At 38.7% G+C, this 21,732-nt stretch overlaps 1 protein-coding gene across 6 annotated transcripts in view; it reads left to right on the top strand.

Annotated features, from left to right (window-relative positions):
* Positions 1-21,732, top strand: part of GALNT11 (polypeptide N-acetylgalactosaminyltransferase 11) — a 49,412-nt gene that overhangs the window by 14,853 nt on the left and 12,827 nt on the right. For 4 of the 6 annotated variants that reach the window (XM_057550193.1, XM_007165426.3, XM_057550195.1 and 1 more), the window contains exons 2-6: positions 8,363-8,695; positions 11,934-12,057; positions 13,453-13,619; positions 15,819-15,944; positions 18,169-18,418. In XM_057550193.1, the coding sequence (XP_057406176.1) occupies positions 8,401-8,695; positions 11,934-12,057; positions 13,453-13,619; positions 15,819-15,944; positions 18,169-18,418 (962 nt within the window). In that variant the 5' untranslated portion in view covers positions 8,363-8,400. Of the gene's footprint in view, positions 1-3,303; positions 3,383-8,178; positions 8,278-8,362; positions 8,696-11,933; positions 12,058-13,452; positions 13,620-15,818; positions 15,945-18,168; positions 18,419-21,732 lie in introns of those variants that run through there. The other 2 variants (XM_057550194.1, XM_007165427.2) reach the window with 2 other exon arrangements.

The following is a 21,732-nucleotide window of genomic DNA, read 5'->3' as shown; positions in this document are numbered from 1 at the left end:
CCTTCACTCTAATCTGATAATGATGCAGGAATTTAACTTCAGTGAGATCTCATGAGATTTTAGACCTGTGTGACCCAATAGTTTGCCACAAAGCATTTTTGGTGTAACAGTAGATGCTGATGGTAGCAAAAAAAGGCTTGGTTTTTGAACAGCCACTATGGAAAACGGTGTGGAGGTTCCTCAAAAAATTAAAAATAGAGCCACCATACGATCCAGCAAATCCACTCCTGGGTATTTTTCTGAAGAAAACATAAAACACTAATTCGAAAAGATTTATGCACCCGTGTTCATTGCAGCATTATTTATAATAGCCAAGATATGGAAGCAACCTATGTATCCACTGATAGATAAATCGATAAAGAAGATGTGATATATATATACACACACATACATACACACACATACATACACACACACACACACACACAATGGAATATTATTCAGCTATTAAAAAACAATGGAACCTTGCTATTTGTGACAACATGGATGGACCTAGAGGGTATTATGCTAAGTGAAATAAGTCAAAGAAAGATTTCACTTATATGTGGAATCTAAAAAACAAAACCAACAGACATAAAACAGAAACAGACTCATAGATACAGAAAAACTGGTAATTGCCAGAGAGGATGGGGGGTGGGGGAATGCATGAAATAGGTAAGGAAATTAAGAGGTACAGACTTTCAGTTATAAAATAAATAAGTCACAGGGATGCAATGTACAGCATAAGAAATATAGTCAATAATGTTGTGATAACTTTGTGGTGAGAGATAACTTATCGTGGTGATCATTTTGTAAGGTATAAAAATACCGAATCACTCTGTTGTATACCTGAGACTAATATAATATTGTAAGTCAGTTATAGTTCAATAAAAAAAATGACAATGAAACTGTCTATGTAAACTGCTTAGCTGTCTTCCTCCTCTCCTCCTCCTTCAGAGTAAACATTGATTTCCCAGGATGTGCTCTGCTTACATATTATACTCTTCTCTAAGATTTCTTGTTGCACAGAATCTAAACAGTGTCCTGTAACTTCTTTTGGAACAGAAATACACCTTAAAAATTATATAGTTATTTGTTAATTGTTAACACCAGACACTGTGCTAAACATAATGGGTTTGGAAAGATGGGAATGATCCTGTCCTTAAGGGGGTTTGCTTACAGTAAGCATAACAATGCTTACACTATAGGCAAATTGTTCATTGGTATATCTCCAGTCCGTGTATCTGGAAAGGATCTTCTGTCATTAACTATACCTCTCCAGAATCTGAGTGTTGGCATCTCATTTTCCAACCACAACATTCAGTCTTTCCAGGTCACTCTCTTTGGTAACATAACTCCAACAATCATTCAGCCACATCGGAGTCTCTGATCATTGGCCCATCCACGTTTTTTCATCCTGCTTCATTCTTCCTTATCCTCTCATTTCTCCTTGTCTGGCTTAAATCTGTGGTTTGTCATTCTAATCAGCACATTGCATATACCTTTCCCCATTCTTCTTCTCCTGTACCTCCCTGGCAAAACCCTGACTCTTAGCTTACAATGCACCTGTTCCTGAGCAGCTCCCAGACCATGGCTAGAGAAAACATGAAACCATACCATCTTGTCTCACTGCAAATTCATGTAAACAGGTGGTTAGTCTTTTATTCATTTAATTTTTTAAAAATATATTACATTGATATCTAACTGCTGAAGTTTTTGCTTTATTAACTATTCAAGTTTATGATTGAAAGTGTTTGGTTACTAGTTGTTTTGTATTAACTAACCTTAAATATTTGCTTTGACCCTCCTTTTAAAGGCTTTCAAGCCTTGGATGTTGAAGCCATGGGTATGCAGAAGGAATGGCAAACAGTATGAAGCAAAAAGACTTTATTGTGTAGATGCTGGATTCATTATTTGTTAGCATAGATTAGATTAAATTTTCAGCCTTTTGATTTTTGTTTGGATGTTTTAATTTCTTTCCTTAAGCAGTTAGGGACCTGTTACTTTATTATGTAACAGGCATCTGATTGGTTTCCACTTTTTTTATATTTGGTTGTTAACTTCTTGACCTGTCTAAAGGACTTCTGAAGTCTTTTGCTTCTGAAGATTTATGATTAATTATATTTAAAAAATGACCTGATTTCGTAAATTCCTCTCATTTTTATAGGTTCCTTAATTTAGTATAATGACTCACTACATGAAACAATTTCTCTAAAAAAATTACCATAATATGGCTTGAAAAAAATAATAATTTTTACCTGATAGGATTGTTGAAAGTTAATACATTTTACAGTTCAGGACAAGGACTCTTGATGTTGAGCTGTGTGGAGAGGATGAGCTGGGGGTATTCCGTGAAGAATCTGGACAGAGTTGGCCAAATCTTATGGGTGAGGTCTTTAGGATAAAACTTTTTCATTTTGCCCTTAAGTGCTGGCAGCCAAGAGGTAGCCTAACATCATGCAGTGAACAAAATGGAAAGTAGCCTCCTGTTTTATCACGAAGAGCTTTATTTAATTTGTGAAATTGGACAGTGAGAGCCTGTTGTTTTTTGTACCTTTTCTAATAATAATTACGGCTATTGTCCTGCCCAGTTGTTATACTGTTGTTGACATAAAGTAGTCATGATCTCCATGTGTAGCATTAAGGTATTGATTGGCTCAAACAGGATAGTAAACATTTGTTTTGAAACCCCGTACTTTACAAGCATGTTGATAACCATATTACAGTAATTTTTTCTTTAATTTCAATAAATATTTATTAAATGTTTGCTATGTGCCAGGTGTTGTTATAAGCTCAGGGGATACTGTAGGAAATAGAACAGACAAAAAACTTGCTCTGATGAAGCTTACATTCTAGCAGGGGGGAGATAGATAATAAATAATAAACGTAATGAATAAGGAGTTAATGTAGTATGTAAGAAGGTGGTAAGCTGCATGGAGTAGGGAAGATGGGAAGTGCTGGTGTTTGGCAGTTGAGTTGCAGTTTTAAATATGGTAGTCTAGATAGAACTTTGTTGAGAAGGTAATATTTGAGCAAAGATTCAACAGAGGTGAACTTAGCTGGGATGAAAAGTATTCTAGGCAGAGGGAAGAACCAACACATAATCCCTAATACATTTAGTGACCTATAAGGAGACCAGTTTCTAGGATGAAATAAATGAGGAGGGAAGTAGTCGGAGATATAGTCAGACTATTAGGGACTTGTAGGTCATTGTAAGGAACAGATGGTCACAAGTACGTTTAATATTATATTTTAAATTTAGATCTAATGAGGAGGAAAAAGTTAACATGCGTTGAATTTGTCCTATATTCTTTCATTCTGTAGATATTTTTCAGCATCTTCTATGTGCCATTTACGGTGTGAAGTGAAGGGAGTACAGTGAGCAAAGAAACAGCCACAAAAGGTAGCCACAGTTTTTATGGAGATTATCTTGGTCCAGTGCAAATCAGTGTTTGTGTGCTAACCATTGTGCCTGATGCTTTACAAATATTATCTTACATAATTCTAAGTATTTCATTTAATTCTAAGTATCTAGTAAGATAGACAGTATTGTTAACTTGGAATACAGGTGATGAAAATGAGGCTAAGAAAATTGGGTAATTTTTCCAAAGTTGCATAGCCAGTATGTGACAGAATTGGATTAGAACTTAATCTTGTCTTTTCATTATCTGTTGTTTGGTTCCCAATCTGTCTCTGCGTCATAGGTAACCTATTAACTGTGGAAGCTTGTTAAAGCTGTAGACCCCTTAGCGCTACCTCCGCAAATTCTTGTTTAGCGCATCTGGCACAGAGCCCCGGGAATCTGCATTTGTAATAAACGCTCTAGGGACTCCTGTATTTTGGAACTGTTGCCTTCAATATTATATTTATGGTGGGCGTCCTAAACTTGTCCCTATTTTTAAAGAAAATGACTTCATCATTTCACCGTTGAGTATCATTTTTGCTGTAAGATATTTAGAGATGCTCTTGGTCAGATTAAGGATTTCCCTATTCCTAGTTGCTAAGAATTGAGTGTTGAATTTTAATAAGCTCTTTATAACCTCCACTGACCAAATCATATGCATTTTTTCCTTTAATTTTTTTAAGGTAGTAGATAATAATAGGTTTTCAAATATTGAACCAGCCTTGTACTCCTGAAGTAAATATAACTTGTTCATATGTATTCATTTTTTAAAACATTATTTGTTTCAGTTTTAGTGTTCTCTTTAAGATTTTCATAATCTGTCAGAGATTGTCTTTAATATTCCTTCCTCAGACTATCCCTGTTTTGTTACCAGGATGATAATAGCCTCAGAAAGTGAGACAAGAGCACATTTCCTCTTTTTCTGTTCTCTGGAGGTAGTCGTCTGAGACTATTCATCTGTTCCTCAAATGTTTGATAGAACTCATTTGTAAAACTGTCTAGAAATGTTTTTATCTAGAAATGGTTTAATATTCAAAAGGACTAGTACAGCCATCCCAGTTTCCTGATTTACCAGTCTTAGTTGTGCATTTATATTTTTCTAGGAATTTATCCATTTCACTTAGATTTATGAACAATACTTTTATTTTTAATCCACATAAATATTTATGCTCTCTTTTTCATTTTTGGTATTATTTATTCCTGCTTTCTTTTTTTCTTTCTTTTTTTTTTCTCTCTTTTTCTTGATTAGTCTTGCCAGTGCTTTGTTAATTTTATTGATCTTTTAAAGAACCAACTTTTGGCTTTGTTACCTTGTTTCATTTTCATTTTCTGTTAATTCCTGATATAACTGTTTTTGTTTCCTTCTTTTACTTTTGTTGGGCTTATTCTATTTTTCTGAATTCATTGTTTGTGGTCTGTATTTTCTGACATTAGCATCCCAGGCTATAAATTTGGCTTTTGCTGTATCTCACAAGTTTCGAAAAGTAGTATTTTCACTATTTAGTTCTAAATAGCTTCTAATTTCCATTTAGACGTTTTTTGAGTTTTCTGGTTATCTTTTTGTCATTGATTGGTTTTCAGCTTAGTTGTCTTGTGATCACAGCATGTGGTCTATAGGATGCAAACTCTTTGACCCCACTTCTTGAGGGCATTTGCTTTTGCTCTGTCCTCTCGTGGCCAGCTCTTCCCCAGATATTTGCAGTACTCACTACTTTATTTCCTTCAGGCCTTGTCTAAATATCACCTTCTCGGTGAGGCCTTCCCTAGCCATCTACCTAAAATTTCACATACCCTTTTCTACTTCATATCGCTCTTCCCGGCTTTATTTTTTCTCCTTAGCACTTACCACTTTCTAGTATTATCCAACATCGTGTTCAAAACTGGGTAGGGAAGGAAGTAAAGTCCTTAAGGGATATGTGGCTGGGGACAGAAACAAAATATAAGCTTTGAGAGAAGGGAAAGGTTGAGTGCCTGCAGTGAGATTGAAGAGTAACTAATGGTAGTGCAGGTGACCCTTGAACAACAGGGGTTTAAAGTGCCTGGGTCCACTTATACGTTGAGTTTTTTCAATAAATAATACAGTTTGCCCTCCGTATTTCACAGGTTTTGAATCTGTGGATTCAGCCAACTGCGGACAGAAATTGCCATCTGTGGTTGGTTGAATCCCTGGGTGTGAAACCCGTGGATAAAGAGGGCCAATAAGGGACTTGAGCATCTGTGGATCTTGGTATACATGGGGGCTCTGGAAGCCAACCCAGGCAGATACCAGGGGACAAATGCTAGTATGGGTAAGAACAACACAGCTGGGGAGTCAGGATTGTGCTCAGAGAGTGAGGTTTTCATTTAATATTTAAGAGGTTCGTCGATCAGTTGTGGATGATGATAAAATCAAGGGTAGGGGCAGGGTCCCTTAAGTAGAATGTGGGTGAAGGTTGTAGGAGGGACATGAATCAAGACATTTGGAAACTAGGGTTTTGAACGATTCTGGACATCACCCAACATGGTGGTGGGATTTGGGATAAAGAAGAAAGATGTGAACGAAATGTCAGTGTCCACCTGTCTTTCAGAGCTGCTTGATGGAATAGCCCTTGAATAGCATCATCTGGCTTCTTGTGATTGGAGAAGGGATTGGCTGACTTTCTCTCTTGGTCCATTCTGCGTTCAGGGTCAAGGAGGCCAGGTTGAACTGGGAAGGCCTGGAGTGGTTTGAGGAAAACAATCTAAATATAAATCTTCTTGGGGCTTCCCTGGTGGCGCAGTGGTTGAATCTGCCTGCTAATGCAGGAGACACGGGTTCGAGCCCTGGTCTGGGAGGATCCCACATGCCACGGAGCAGCTGGGCCCGTGAGCCACAGCTGCTGAGCCTGCGTGTCTGGAGCCTGTGCCCCGCAACGGGAGGGGCCGCGATAGTGAGAGGCCCGCGCACCACGATGAAGAGCGGTCCCCGCACCGCGATGAAGAGTGGCCCCCACTTGCCGCAACTAGAGAAAGCCCTCGCACGAACCGAAGACCCAGCACAGCCAAAAATAAATAAATAAATAAATAAATAAATAAATAAATAAATAAATAAATAAATAAAAATCTTCTTAGATAGTTGAAGAAGCGATTGGCTCCTTAGATGCACAGTTCTTTATGGCATCAGAGCAGCCTGTGCAGTTAGTCTTGAACTAAAGAATTTCAGGGCCTTTTGAGGAATTGGTGCTTTTGTTTTCGATGTTGTTTGTTTGCTTGTTTTTTTCCTACCCCCAAGCAAATATTTTAGGAAGTTATAATGCCTGCTTTAGTTGAAATCTAATGTTTCACCTAAATGTTTCTAGTCTGTATTTCTGCAACATTTCTATTGCAAAGTTGCAACTTTTAATTTTTCATTTGTTTTGAATCCTCCATTCAACATTTTCTTCTACTTCCAAATAAAGTGGTTCTTTTTCTGTGCATGTCTTTAATTTTAAAAGTGCTAACAGCTGACATGACAGCACTTTTCATTGTTACCTGACTTTCCTTTTGTGCTGTAGTCATTTCCCTTTGGTATTACTGTAGTGGGAGTTTTTGTTTGTTTGGATGGTGGTGGTGGTGTTTTCTTTTTTTTTTTGAGCTTTTGAATTGACAGGTAGTGAAATAATTAATAGTTCTTGGTTGGCAGATAGTTAAGAAATTGAGCTATTTACTGTCTTCTGGGCTTACAGCATAACTGTACAAAACAGCTTAATTTTTTTTTAACTTTTATTTTGTTTGTTTTTATTAATTTTGTTTATTTATTTTGGCTGCGTTGGGTCTTTGTTGCTGTGCGCGGGCTTTCTCTAGTTGCGGCGAGCGGGGGCTACTCTTCATTGTGGTGCCTGGGCTTCTCATTGCGGTGGCTTCTCCTTGTTGCCGAGCACGGGTTCTAGGCACACGGGCTTCAGTAGTTGTGGCTCGTGGGCTCTAGAGCGCAGGCTCAGTAGTTGTGGCGCACGGGCTTAGTTGCTTCGTGCCGTGTGGGGTCTTCCCGGACCAGGGCTCAAACCCATGGCCCCTGCATTGGCAGGCAGATTCTTAACCACTGCGCTGCCAGGGAAGTCCAAAACAGCTTAATTTTTGAATTGGAGCTTACTGATGTTGATTTGCTTTGTCCTGATTTGGGAGGCATGATAATATTAGTTTCTAAATTATTTCATACTATAGAAATAAGAAGTAATGGATAAGTAGTATTGCTTTGTAGATTTCTTCTGTATATACATTACTTAAATAGGGTTTCTCTGCCCTCGTGTTCAGTGAAACTATTTTATATGTGCATTGGGCTCTTTACAAAGAATTCCTCAGGAAGTTGTGTGAGGCCTCTATGAAGACCAGATATTATCAGAAAGCTTAGGAAAAAACTGCTGTTCAATGCCATATTGTTTATAAGACATCATAAGGAGAGGGAAAATATAATTATTTGAACTCTTTCAGTTATAAATTTGAAATGTAACTGTTGAATCTAGAGTGGACATTAGGGCAGGTTTAATCTTTGATTGGAAAGTGAATATTTTTTCAAGTTGCTTATTTTTAATAACAGATTTTAATATCCTTGGATTAAAAGATTTAGTCTTATAATTTTACAATTAGAAGGGACCTTAGATGTCATGACGCAGGTAGTACTTGTATTTTCCTTATGAAAAGTTAGAACCTGAAAAAAAATTAGCAAACTGAAAGCAATCCAGAACAAAGGTGAAGAAGTATCCATTAACATGGGCAAATGAATAAGTCAGCTATTTTGCTGCCGTTAGTTTTCTGAGTACTAACACATTGGCTTGTGGTTTTAATTGTTGAATCCCTTTATTTTTTTATTCAGTGCTAGCCATATATTTTCATATATTTGGCTGTTGGTTAATGGTATGCATAGGGGTCCTAAGTAGATTGTTTAGAAGTGCTATTTGGTAGGTTGGAAAATAGTGAACATAAACTTGGTAGTTGATTTATAAGTGTCTTGATGTGTCTAACATATTTATCTTTATCTTTTAGGAAACTGAAAATGGCCCTTCAGCTATGCTAGGTCTATAATGGGAAGTGTCACAGTTCGATATTTCTGTTATGGATGCCTTTTTACATCTGCAACCTGGACGGTTTTGCTTTTTGTTTATTTCAACTTCAGTGAAGTGACTCAGCCACTTAAGAATGTGCCCATCAAGGGGTCTGGGCCCCATGGACCATTCCCCAAAAAATTTTATCCCCGTTTCACTCGAGGTCCAAGTCAAGTGTTAGAATCCCAGTTCAAAGCAAACAAAATTGATGATGTGATAGAGAATCATATTGAAGATCCAGAAAGAGGCAACATGAAATTCTCTTCTGAACTGGGTAAGTGTATTTAAGTGTATTTAATTTTTGCTAGCAGCATGTCAAAAGTATTTTATCATTGGAAGTTTAACTGTTCTTGAAATCATGTATTGTTCAGAGAATTAGAAATGTGACATTTTTTCTGCATTGATTTATTTCGTTCATGAACTAGCTGAGGTCATATGATTTTTGCAGGCTCAGTAGGAAGTTATATTCTATTTTGTCCAGTTCTGACTTCAATATTTTATGAGGACTTGGGAGAAACTAATGAGGTCCAGAATATGAAAAAAAAAGAAAGAATGAAAAATTAAGTGGCTAGAGAGAAAATGGAACCTATGGGGAAGGATTATAATTGCTAGCATTATTTAATAAGGGAAAGTAATGGTTGAAAAGTGACTATATTTAACATATTTTGAAAGGCAGAGTTAATTAAAACAGAACATAAACCATTGAGTTTAGAAATAAGTTGAGATTACTTACATCTAATAAGATTTCTACTTATAAGAATTATTCAGGTGCCGGAATATATTTATTAAATACAGGAGTTTATAAAATAGAAACTTTTTTATTCTTCAAAAATTATATTCTGTTCAATTTGGAAGCAAGACACTGAATACTGTAATTCTAGAGCCCTGGTTTCAGCAAATTTTATTTAAGGGATAAATAAGCCCTTTAAAACTTCGTCTTTAAAACTTAAAAAAGAACTTTGATCTTCATTGATGCGTTAAATAATAAGTAATTTAAGAGTAAAAGAATATATAGTAAGAGATTCTGAGAGATTAAAAGATCCACAGAATATAAAGGAAATGTTAAAACATTTTTTTTTCACTTCATCATAGTTTCAAAGAATAAAATCAGTTCCTAGGATTTAATCACTTCCTAATACAGGAGGTTGAACATATTTAAAATTATATGAGGAAATGGAGGCTATTACTTACTTCAGTTTTCATAAAATATACCTTCCAGTCTTTTTCAAACAGCCATTTGGACATCTTAAAAGCATTAATGGGAAAATTTCTAGTTTTTTTGTTTAGAGTAATTTTTGTAAAACTTTTATAAAGACGTAACATTGGGTTTACCATTTTGAATGGACTTTGTTTGCCTGTGAAAGAATTAGTGAGAGAATTGTAGATATTTGAAGTGACAAACCCAAATTGCCTACCTGAAAAACTAAATTCTTTATAAAAGATCCTAAAGATCACAAAAAAATATTATAGCGAATAAATGAATTCAGCAAAGTTACAGGGTACAAGATCAACGCACCAAAACCAGTTGTATTTCTGGACACTAGCAATAAACAGCCCAAAAGTAAAATTAAGGGGACAATCCCATTTACAATGGAATCAGAAAGAATAAAGTACTTAAGAATAATATAGCCAAGGAGGTCTAAGATTTGTACACTGAAAACTACACAGCACTATTGAAAGAAATAAAAATAGACCTAAATAAGTGGAAAGAGGTTCATGGATGGAATGCTTAAATACTGTTAAGATGTCAGTACCACCCAAAGCAACCCACAGATTGAATGTAAACCTTATCAAAATCCCATTGGCCTTTGTTGAAAAGACGGAAAAGCTGATTCTAAAATTGATAAGGAATTGCAAGGGGCTCTGAATAGCCTGAACAGTCTTGAAAAAGAACAAAGTTGGAGAACACACACTTCTCTATTTCAAAACTTCCTGACAGTGTGATACTGGCATAAGAATAGATATGTATCAGTAGATCAAAGGATAGACTGAGAGTCTGAAAATATACTCTGTGACATCTGTGGTCAAGTAGCATCTATGGTCAATAATACCTAAGGACAAGTAACATCTGTGGTCAGTTGATTTTCAGAAAGGGTGCCAAGAGCAGTTAATGTGGGAAGAATGGTCTTTTCAACCAATGGTGCTGGGACAAATAGATACCCCCATGCAAAGGAATGAAGTTGAACCCTTACCTCATGTCATATTAAATTAACTCAGAATGGATCAAAGACTATAAAACCCTTAGAAGAAATCATAGGGATAAATAAGATAATTGGGGAAACACTGCATTCTGTATTTCAACTTCTCACATCTGGGAATCCATAAAACAAACAATATTCTTTAAAAAAAAAAAAAAGAAACCTACTCAACTCGAACCTGGGCCCCAGCAGTGAAAGTGCTGAGTCCTAACCACTGGACCACCAGGGAATTCCCTTACTTGACTTTTTTTTTTTTTATTATTATTTTTATTATTTTTGGCTGTGCTGGGTCTTCACCTCTGTGCGAGGGCCCTCTCCAGCTGCGGCAAGCGGGGGCCACTCTTCATCGTGGTGCGCGGGCCTCTCACCGTCTCGGCCTCTCTTGTTGCGGAGCACAGGCTCCAGACGCGCAGGCTCAGTAGCTGTGGCACAGGGGCCCAGTTGCTCCGCGGCACGTGGGATCCTCCCAGACCAGGGCTCGAACCCGTGTCCCCTGCATCGGCAGGCAGACTCTCAACCACTGCGCCACCAGGGAAGCCCCCCCTTACTTGACTTTTAAAATCCAGTCTTTTCCTGAATTATTTGACCGTGAAATCTTTTTTTTTTTCTTTTTAACGTCTATTAATGTCCAGTGGAATTAGTTTTCCATGACCAGATTTTGAGAAATGCTGTTACAAGGGCGTCATTCTGTGAGGAGAGGCTAAAGGTTTTATGTGGGAAAGAGAAAGCAAGAGGAGGCTTTATTGTTCTTGGTAAAGGTAAGATTTCTGGCAATATTAGAGCAAAGATGTTAAATTATAATGATCTTGATTAGATCTGTGGAGGACTTTCTTGACCAGAGACTTTATAGAAAGGTTTATCAGTAGTATAATTTTTTAGGGGAGGCGTTCATATAAAAACTTGCCGTTAAAAAAAAAATTTTTTTTTCAGACAAAAATTAACAAAACCAAAAAAAACCTTGCATTAATTGGGGCCTGTTGAGATCCATACGGGGTTCTATAATCTATTGCTTTTATGGAAAAATCATCATTAAGTCTCTTTTTTCTTGGTCATGGGTAAGTTTTTCTCTTGAAAATAGTCTTAAGATTATGGCTAGTGAGCAGGTGTCTTTATGGTTAAGGCACACTTGCTCTTTGAGCTAAACTGATAAAAATTTGACTTAAACCTCAATTCACTGCTTTGAAAATGGAGACAAACTAGATTTGAGAAACATGGCTATTACCTGGTTATAAGACGTTAGGATCATAACATAACAGTAACTGTAGCATTCCTTTCCAGATTTAATGTACTGACTGTGACGTCCCTCTTTTGCAGGTATGATTTTTAACGCACGTGACCAGGAGTTGAGAGACTTGGGGTATCAGAAACATGCCTTCAATATGCTTATTAGTAACCGCTTGGGCTACCGTAGAGATGTGCCAGATACCAGGACTGCAGCGTATGTTCCTCACTGGGTTCCGCTAATCGCTCTATAACACAGTGTTTTCAGTGCCAGCGTAATACGTCATGGGGGTGGCGTTAATGTTGTGCAATTAGGCTTATTATTCAGGATACTAGAAAACTTAAGACAGATCTCCACTCGTGTTATGCTTGAAGCCACGTGGTCTGAGATTGTACTGACAAAGTTCTAGAGCTTGCTGTGTTGCTTTTGAAATTTAAAATCATGTGGGAAAGAGGAGGGAGGTGCTACCTGCATATAATTAAATAACCTTCCAAGCATAAGTTTGTTTTAAATGTTTGTTTATGGGATTCATGGCAAAAAGGAATTAATATCAGTGAAGAATTCGACTCATCATCTCACTTTTCTGTTTTCATTATTTTTGTTTCTTCAAAGGCTTTTCATTCATATGGTCAATCAGTCATTCATTCCACAGATCTGTTTCAGCACCTTTTGTTTGCTGGACTCTCTATTAGGCCCTGGAAATAAACAAAATGAGACATAGTCTCTCAGTTCACAGGGCTTAGAGTCTAGCAGGGGAGGTAGATAAAGAAGTGAGTAGTTGCAGTACCACAAGAATGAGGGCTGTGATAGGAGTTGGTGAAATGGGGTCCTCCAAAGCATAATGACCAGGGAAGGCTTCATAGAGGGTGATGACTGAGCAGTGACGTAAGGGAAGGTTTTCCCCTATATAGGGAACAGATCGAGGCATAAAATTATACTATTTGTCAAAGGGACTGAAACAGTTCACTTTGCCTGTAGTGGAGGAATGGCAAGAAACTGGAGGTGGGCAGGGCCCAGACATTGGAAGGCTTTGTTTGTATACCATGCAAAAGAACATGGAATTCCAGATTTTATTGTTTAAGTTAGTGGGTTTTTTTATTGTGGTTGCTTAAAGCCACTTAATCCTTTTTATCAAATAGTTGCTTACATGGAAGCTCTTCCATTATCCTGATATACATCATAGTTTACTCAAATCTTTTTCTGTTATTGGGCAAAAAATAAAATTTTCAAATATATAATTTCACATTTCCATTATTTCCTTTTGAAACCTCATTGAGGAGAAGAAACTGAACATCAGCTTATGAGTGCTGCATTAAAAACTTGCAGTGATTTTAGTAAAAACACACTTTTATGTATCAAAAAAGAAAAATATTCAAGTTTTTAAAACGTTGACCTAAAAATAAGCAGAGTTGCAGGTACTGGAGGGAGAAATCATTAACAAATGTAAAACTCTTGAATAAGAAAACACATTGTTATCTTAAACGCTTTTTAAAAAATTGTTAATAATGTAAGGAAGAGGCCGAACAAGGGGACAGTTAATGTTTAGTGAATAATAACCTAAAACATTTGAGCTTTTAAAATGTCAGAATTTTCCCATATTCGTCTTCACAGATGTAAAGACAGGTCTTACCCGACGGATCTGCCAGTCGCTAGTGTTGTTATTTGTTTCTACAACGAAGCCTTTTCTGCCTTGCTCCGGACTGTGCACAGCGTGCTAGACCGCACTCCAGCCCGGCTTCTTCACGAAATTATCCTCGTGGACGATGACAGTGACTTCGGTGAGGACTGTTGTAATTGGCAGCGTGGGGGCTGTGCTGTTGTTCACTGTCGTACTGACCACATCAGCAGAGCTGACCGTGCGGTGCTTAGTGGATAGGCGGACCCTCATGCACGCAGTTGCAACAGAGCCAACCACAATTAAATGCCTGATTATAGGGTAATTTCAGAGAAACTGCATTATCTTTGTAATCTGTTTTCAAACTGTGCTACCCAAATTTGGCCCTTGAAATTTTTCCCTTGGCTTACCTTTTTAAAAGAATATTTTTATTTTGAAATAACTATAGATAGACAGTAAGTTACCAAGAGGTCCTGTGTACCCCTTCACCCAGTTTCCTCCATTGGTTACATCGTACATCATTATAGTATAATATCAAAACCCAGAATTTAACATTGGTACAATATGTGTGTACAGTTATTTGTCATTTTATCCCATGAGTAGATTTCTGTAACCACCACTGCAGTCAAGGTACAGACTGGACAGCTCCATCACCCCTTCAAGAATGTTATATAAACAGAATCATACAGTATGTGACCTTTGGAGATTGGCTTTTTTAACTAGACATAATGCTTTGGCTTACGTTTATCTCATCAGTCTGTTACATCAGCTGTCTCTAGATAAGGTGGATTGCATTCTGATAGCTCTTAGATGATCTCTGAAGGCCAGTATTTTATGATTCAGTACATACTTCAGACCTTTCTTTAATTCAACATAGACTCTTCCTAAAAGTGATTTCATGTACACACAGCAGGATGGAGGGCTGTCCTCAACCTTGTGAGAGAGGTTGCATCCCCATTTTACAGAGGAGGAAATATTAAGTAATTTGCTCAAGATCCTGTAGCTGTTAAGTGGTAGAGTTGAAATTAGACCCCTGGTCTACATAACTCCAAGCCTTCTGCTGTTTTCATTACAGTAACCTGCAGAGATACACTGATAAATTGTATGTCAATTACATATTTTTTCACAACTCAAGGGTTTATTAAGCATCTCTCATATATCAACAACAGAATTGGTATGCAAGTACACTTAAGTATACAAAATGAGGAAATGTACACTGAGACCAATGGGTGCAGAATTCTCAAACCTTGGTAACTATTGAAATCTCATAGAAATAGAAAAAAAATTAATTTCAAAAATGAATGATTAAAAAAACCAAGAATTTGAGTCTGGACCAAGTAGAAGATTGGCTAAGTAGTATAATTCTAGAATTTATGATGTTGAATTTTTTTTTTTTAAGTAAACCTGTATTTTTCATTTTGTGGGTATTTTTTCTGAAAGCGAAAATTCATGATCATTTACGATGGTTTATATACTAACTATGGAAAGAATTACTTATTACTATCTTATATGATCTTTGAAGTTATTATGAAATTTAAAGGTAAATGAGCTAGAATTTATAAAAAATATTTAGTGCCCATGGAAGGTGCTAAATTAATAAAAGAATGTATTTACTGCTGCTATTATATAATTCTTGGTAGGGCAGTAGAAGTTGTTTCTCAACTATTCTGAAATGGAGTAGGACTTAATAAATCACTTTGAAACAAAAGATATTTACATATCATTTTGTGTTAAATCTGATTCATATGCAGTCAGCCAAACATTCATTCACTCAAGATACTCATTTCAGACATTCTTTATGCAAAGTGTTGTGTTAGTTGCTATGGAAATACAGATAAGTCTGTAACTTAAGTAACTATTCCTTTAGGCTAGTATTCCAACTCTTTTTTTTTTTTTTTTTTTTAAATTTATTTATTTATTGGCTGAGTTGGGTCTTTGTTGCTGCGCGCAGGCTTTCTCTAGTTGCAGCGAGGGGGGCTACTCTTCATTGCGGTGCGTGGGCTTCTCATTGCAGTGGCTTCTCTTGTTGTAGAGCAGGGGCTCAGTAGTTGTGGTGCACGGGCTTAGTTGCTCCGCGGCATGTGGGATCTTCCCGGACCAGGGCTTGAACCCGTGTTCCCTGCACTGGCAGGCGGATTCTTAACCACTGCGCCACCAGGGAAGCCCAAGTATTCCAACTCTTAACCCTCATTTGCTTCCTTCCAAGATAAGCTATGATCTTCTTTTAAAATAAAGCAGAGGAAGATTCTATATTTGCCTAAAAATTTGTTGTCGCAAGTACCAGCCATGACTAGAGAATCTGCGAAATGTCTGTGCATATGTCTCATGTGGTTTGAACAGTTGTGCGACTCTTCATTTTCAGATGATGTGAAAGGAGAACTAGATGAATACATCCAAAAATACCTCCCTGGAAAGATTAAAGTAATAAGAAATACAAAACGTGAGGGATTGATTCGAGGAAGAATGATTGGAGCAGCCCACGCAACAGGTAGAACTTCCCGTTGGCCTTTCTTGGTGGGTGCTGGGTGATGAGGGCTCTGAGTCTCCTGCCCTCCTAATCCTGCGTCAGTCTCTGAAAGGTGGTGTCTTAGTGGGCACTGCCAGCAGGAAAGGTGAGGCTTGTTCAGTTTGGGAAAGGCCTTTCCATAACTCCAACCCGGTTGTCCCAAAGCACAGGCTCCAAGGAGGTGAACTCGAGTCCTCAGTGGTCTGCCTTTCTGGTTTTTCTTCAGTTACATTATATCGATTCAAATGTATTTCTTTTTACGGTTACCTCTATGGAAGGTTGGTGATCCTAATTTTCATTTATGATCTTGATAAAAATTTTTCCTTTTAAAATACATTTATTTAAGTTAAAACAAATGAATTTGTTTAAAAATATTAGGTATCTAATACTGCAGGTAATGCCTGGATATGGCAAAAAAAAATCATGAAGATAATTTTAAAATTCCAGAACTTTGTGGGGGCATTCCCTAGTAGTGAAAAAAATCTCCTACCTTCCCATATACTGCTCTCCTCAAGATAACCAGTCACTGGGGTTTAAGTGGTTGGCACTGCTTTCTGCCACCACCCCTCCTTGTATACCCACTGTCCCATTTGCTGGGTTTAGCTGTGACTTCATTTTTAGACTCTTTCTTCTTCCCTCCTTTCTCTTAAACCTGCAGTGAACAGGAGCAATGAACAAAAAATGAGAAGTAGCTCCCCTCCATCCAGTCTGCAGTCATATGCAGATTGAATTCAAGGCGATTTTTCTTCTTTAGAGTCTAGTTTTGACATATTGAAGGCACGAGATAGAAAATTGTGGGGTATTTGTAGGGAATGGCAAGATTATGTCACAGAACATCGTACTGTTATAGTATATTGTTACTGAGAGTTTATTGTTTTTCAGGTAACAATAGTCATTTAGTTTTTTTCTTTATGATCTGTTGGTCCTTGTTCAAATATAGTTTAGGATCTGTCAAAAAATAAGCCAGTTTTTGGGAAATCAATCTCAGGTTCAATGTGACTGTTATTATCTTACTTCCTTTAGTTAAATTGGCTTTAATTGAAAAAGTAACATTTTTAGAATTAAAAAAAGCTATTATACATTTTCTCCTCAGAGGAAACTTGACTGTGAATTGAGTTCCCTTCACTTGAATAGCGCGCAGGTTGAACATTCTGCCTCATTTTCTGTATTAAACGGCGTCTGCTGAGCAGCGTGCTCTTTACGGCCTCATAAAGTCCTTCACAGGCGGCCTTGAGGGCACGACTAAGTCGCTGTCATCCTGGAGAACTTTCTTGCTGGAGGTGTTTCTGCTACTGTTAGTTTGAATAGGATGCATCCGGTGCTTTATGAAATTCACGTAAAATCTGTATCAATACATTTCATGGATAAACGTTTGGAAAAATAATAATGCTGTCTGATGATGAGATTCTGAGTTTCTCAGCTGTTCAGAATAACCATTAAGTTATCAAAGAAGTTTGGGATTATCAAAGAAACCCTCACTCCTGCTCACATTTATCAAGAGGAGTTAAAAATGCATGATAAAATCTTTACGATTTTAATTTTACTAACTAGAAGAAAAGAGCATCCCGTGGCTGATGAGATTGGGGGGATTAGAAAGGAAGGGTGGGAAATGGAGGAAAAAGAAACGAGTGCGTGACAGTCAAGTGGTGAATCCAAGGAGAAGGGAGCTGTGTTGCTGACGTGGTGAGAGGGCTGCACGCTTCTCTCACTCCTGAGAATCGCTGTGTTGTAGCCATAATCGATAACTGGGGTCATGTGTCCGATCACCAGTGAAAATGAGTTATGTTCTCTAACCTCTGTTTACTAAGGCAGGGAAATACATACTAAATTTATAAATATTTCCATTACAATAATTGTACTAAAAATGCACACAGCTGACCACTGTCGTTGCACCGCACTCCATACCTGGCTGTCCAGAGAACTGAATTGTTCCTGTGAGACTCTGAATCTTTTTACTGAGGAGAATGTGAATCGTCTGTACATTTTTTCACAGGTTGTGCATATTGTTTGCATATGTTCTTCAATCATAGCAGTACACTTCAGACAGAATTCCTGGCTAACAGACTTCTGAGTACTGGGTTAATAGTTTGGGCTGCAAGGGTGGCAGTCACCTTTCACGCCTGCTCATGCACCAGCACGCGAACTGGTGGCCACACCTAACTTGAGTGCGGCGCGGCTCTCAGGGCCTCTGTGTCTGCCTCCCCAGGAGAAGTCCTGGTGTTCCTGGACAGCCACTGCGAGGTGAACGTCATGTGGCTGCAGCCCCTGCTGGCTGCCATCCGGGGCGACCGGCAGGCGGTGGTGTGCCCGGCGATCGACATCATCAGCGCCGACACGCTGGCCTACAGCTCGTCCCCTGTGGTGCGGGGAGGATTCAACTGGGGGCTGCACTTCAAATGGGACCTCGTTCCCCTTTCTGAGCTCGGAGGAGCAGACGGAGCTACTGCACCAATAAAGTAAGATTTCTCCCGTGTGTGTGAAAAACTCCCAAAAGAGGAAACTTACTCAAAGATAATTCCTTTTCCTGTGCAGGAAGCAAAAGTGTTGGCTTAACTTGTTTGTCCATTAAAAATTTTTGAGTGCTTACTGAATTTTACGTACTCTGCCAAGTCCTAAGGAAAGATTTATGAATAAGAAATTGTCCAGGCCCTCAAGGATTTATATCTTAGTGAGAAAGGCAGAAGAAGTCAACAGTATCCTGGGATAATTGTTGCATAGGATAGCCTGGGAGGACCCCCTGTGCTGTGTTGTTTATATCACATACCATGGTTATTGCATTGGTCGTTAACACATCTTCAGTTCTTTGCTAGTGTGAGTGGTACTGTGAAGAACATTTAATACATAAGCCTTTTCTATAATTAGGATTTTAGGATGGATTCCTACTCGTACAATTACTGAGTCATCGTATGTGAATTATTTTCAATTTTCATCCATATTCTCTCATATTATAAATCTCTTATATGTTATTTCTCCTTATTTTTGTTTTCTTTTAAATTTCTCATGTAGATTTCAGAGACGTTTGTCTGTATTTGTACTTTTTAAAGTTCTTAGACCTACTTTTTCTTTTAAACTTTTTTTTTAATACAGCTTTTTAAAAAATATATTTTTATTTATTTATTTGGCTGCATTGGGTCTTAGTTGCAGCATGCGGGATCTTTTTTTTTTTTAAATTAATAGCTACTTTATTTATTTATTTATTTAATTTATTTTTGGCTGTGTTGGGTCTTCGTTTCGTGCGAGGGTTTTCTCTAGTTGCGGCAAGCGGGGGCCACTCTTCATCGCGGTGTGCGGGCCTCTCACTATCGCGGCCACTCCCGTTGCAGGGCACAGGCTCCAGACGCGCAGGCTCAGCAGCTGTGGCTCATGGGCCTACTTGCTCCGCGGCATGTGGGATCTTCCCAGACCAGGGCTCGAACCCATGTCCCCTGCATTAGCAGGCAGATTCTCAACCACTGCGCCACCAGGGAAGCCCTAGCACACGAGATCTTTGTTGCGGCACACGGGGTCTTTCATTGCGGCGTGCGGGCTCCAGAACGCGTGGGCTCAGTAGTTGAGGCATACAGGCTCTCTAGTTGTGGCGCACCGGCTCTAGAGCATGCAGGCTCAGTAGTTGTGGTGTGCGGGCTAAGTTGTCCCACGGCATGTGGGATCTTAGTCCCCCAACCAGGCAGGGATCAAACCCACATCCCCTGCACTGGAAGGTGGATTCTTAACCACTGGACTATCAGGGAAGTCCCTTTTTTAAACATTTTTACTGTAAAAAATAGCATATGTAAAAAGTATATATGTATATATGCATACGATTTAATAAATGATTATAGCGTATAATCATTTGTATACATACATATGTATATATGCATACAATTTAATAAATGATTATAGTGTGAACACTGTGAAACTACCACCAAGTCAAGAAATAGCACCCACATGCCCCCTGTATACCCCTCCCTGGTCACAGCCCCTGCCCTTGTCCCTAGAGGTGTCATTACCCTGACCCACTCATCATTTCCTTGCTCTCCTGGAGAGTTGTACCACCTATGTGTGATTTCTAAATGATGTAATGTAGTCCAGTTCCCTACTCTTGGACTTCATATAAATGAAGCCATGGGACTCATCACTGTCTTGCTTCTTTTAGTCAATATTGCTTTAAAAGCCTCTGTGCTGCATTATATAGTTGATTCATTTTTATTGCTGTATAATATTCTGTTATACTAATGTATCATAACATTTATCCAGTTTACTGTGGGCAGGGCATTTGGGTTGTTTTCAGTGGTTTTTTTCCACCTTACAAATAGTGCTGTTGCCAGCATTCTTATTCTTGGCTTCTAGCTTACAGGACTGAAACTGCCCAGTCATAGGCATGCATGTCTTCACCTTTAGTTGATAACGTTTTCCCCACACCTCAGGTGACTAGAATGCCATTGGCTCCTCAGCTGGCCTTTGGGTACTTGCCAGCTTCCTTTCATCCGAACCAGACTTGGAGGGGAGGCTGATAGAGAGCTGGGCCAGCTCAGGTGGCTGAGGTGCTCTCCTGGCAGGGTGGGTTGTCTTCTGTTCTCAGGCTTTGTGAGAGAATCTGTTGCAGTTCTTTGTGAAGTCCGTGAAAAAAGCACACCCAGCTCTCAGTTGTCTTCTAGTCTTCACATGCTTGTAACCCTTCTTCCTACCAGGGCTTTCAGTGCTGGTCTGTACCCACCCTCTGCTCCCCAGCCTTGCAGGTGGGAGTTAGATGCTGGAGCACATCTCTCAGGAGAGCAGGGCTGCCCCTGGGGACTGTCCCTCTGTGTTTCTGGCTCCACGACTTCACGTGCTGTGATTGGAGGCAGACAGGAGCGCTGACCCCATTTTCAGCTTCCCTTTGCCAGTGCAAGCAGAAAGTTCCTCGGACTGTTACATGTGTTCTCGTTCGTAGTTGTAGGGCAGTGGCCAGTTTTTGCCTATTTCATCATCTTCATGGGTATTTGTTTTTCATTGTTTAATTTTTAATATTTTTAATCAAAAACATGTATTCACAGTAATAAACAGTATAGAACAACTTAGGATGACAAGTGGCTGGCTCTAACCCTTCCCTCCCCATTCTCAGTCCTTCTCCCCAGAGGCAAATTCTTTTAACCATTTTTATTTTTGGACTTCCATTTCTTACTTCCTGAACTCTAAATTATATGCATAGTCCTCTTTTCAACATAAAACCAACTATAGACCCTCTCTGTTGGAAAAATGAAGATTTAGCTCATTTACATCACTCCCACGTTCCCTTTATTGTTGTAGGATGATTATTTAGTTACTGTATTGGTTCCTTTTGATACTTTAAAAAAAAATCTGTTTCTTGTTCTGACTTTTTTTTTTTTTTTTTTGGCTGCGTTGGGTCTTTGTTGCTGCGCATGGGCTTTCTCTAGCTGCAATGAGCGGGGGCCACTCCTCTCTGTGGTGCATGGGCTTCTCATTGCGGTGGCTTCTCTTGTTGCAGAGCACGGGCTCTAGGTGCACGGGCTTCAGTAGTTGTGGCACGCAGGTTCAGCAGTTGTGGCTTGCGGGCTCCAGAGCGCAGGCTCAGTAGTTGTGGTGCATGGGCTTAGTTGCTCCACGTCATGTGGGATCTTCCCAGACCAGGGCTCGAACCCATGTCCCCTGCATTGGCAGGCGGATTCCAAACCACTGCGCCACCAGGGAAGCCCCGTTCTGTTGACTTTTTTTTTTTTTTTTTAAGGATTTTCATTTTTTTTTTAAAAATTAATTAATTAATTTATTTTTGTCTGTATTGGGTCTTCGG

This window comes from Balaenoptera acutorostrata, chromosome 7, assembly GCF_949987535.1.
Source record: "Balaenoptera acutorostrata chromosome 7, mBalAcu1.1, whole genome shotgun sequence".
Classification (NCBI taxonomy): domain Eukaryota; kingdom Metazoa; phylum Chordata; class Mammalia; order Artiodactyla; family Balaenopteridae; genus Balaenoptera; species Balaenoptera acutorostrata.
This window is presented reverse-complemented; position numbering and strand designations above follow the sequence as displayed.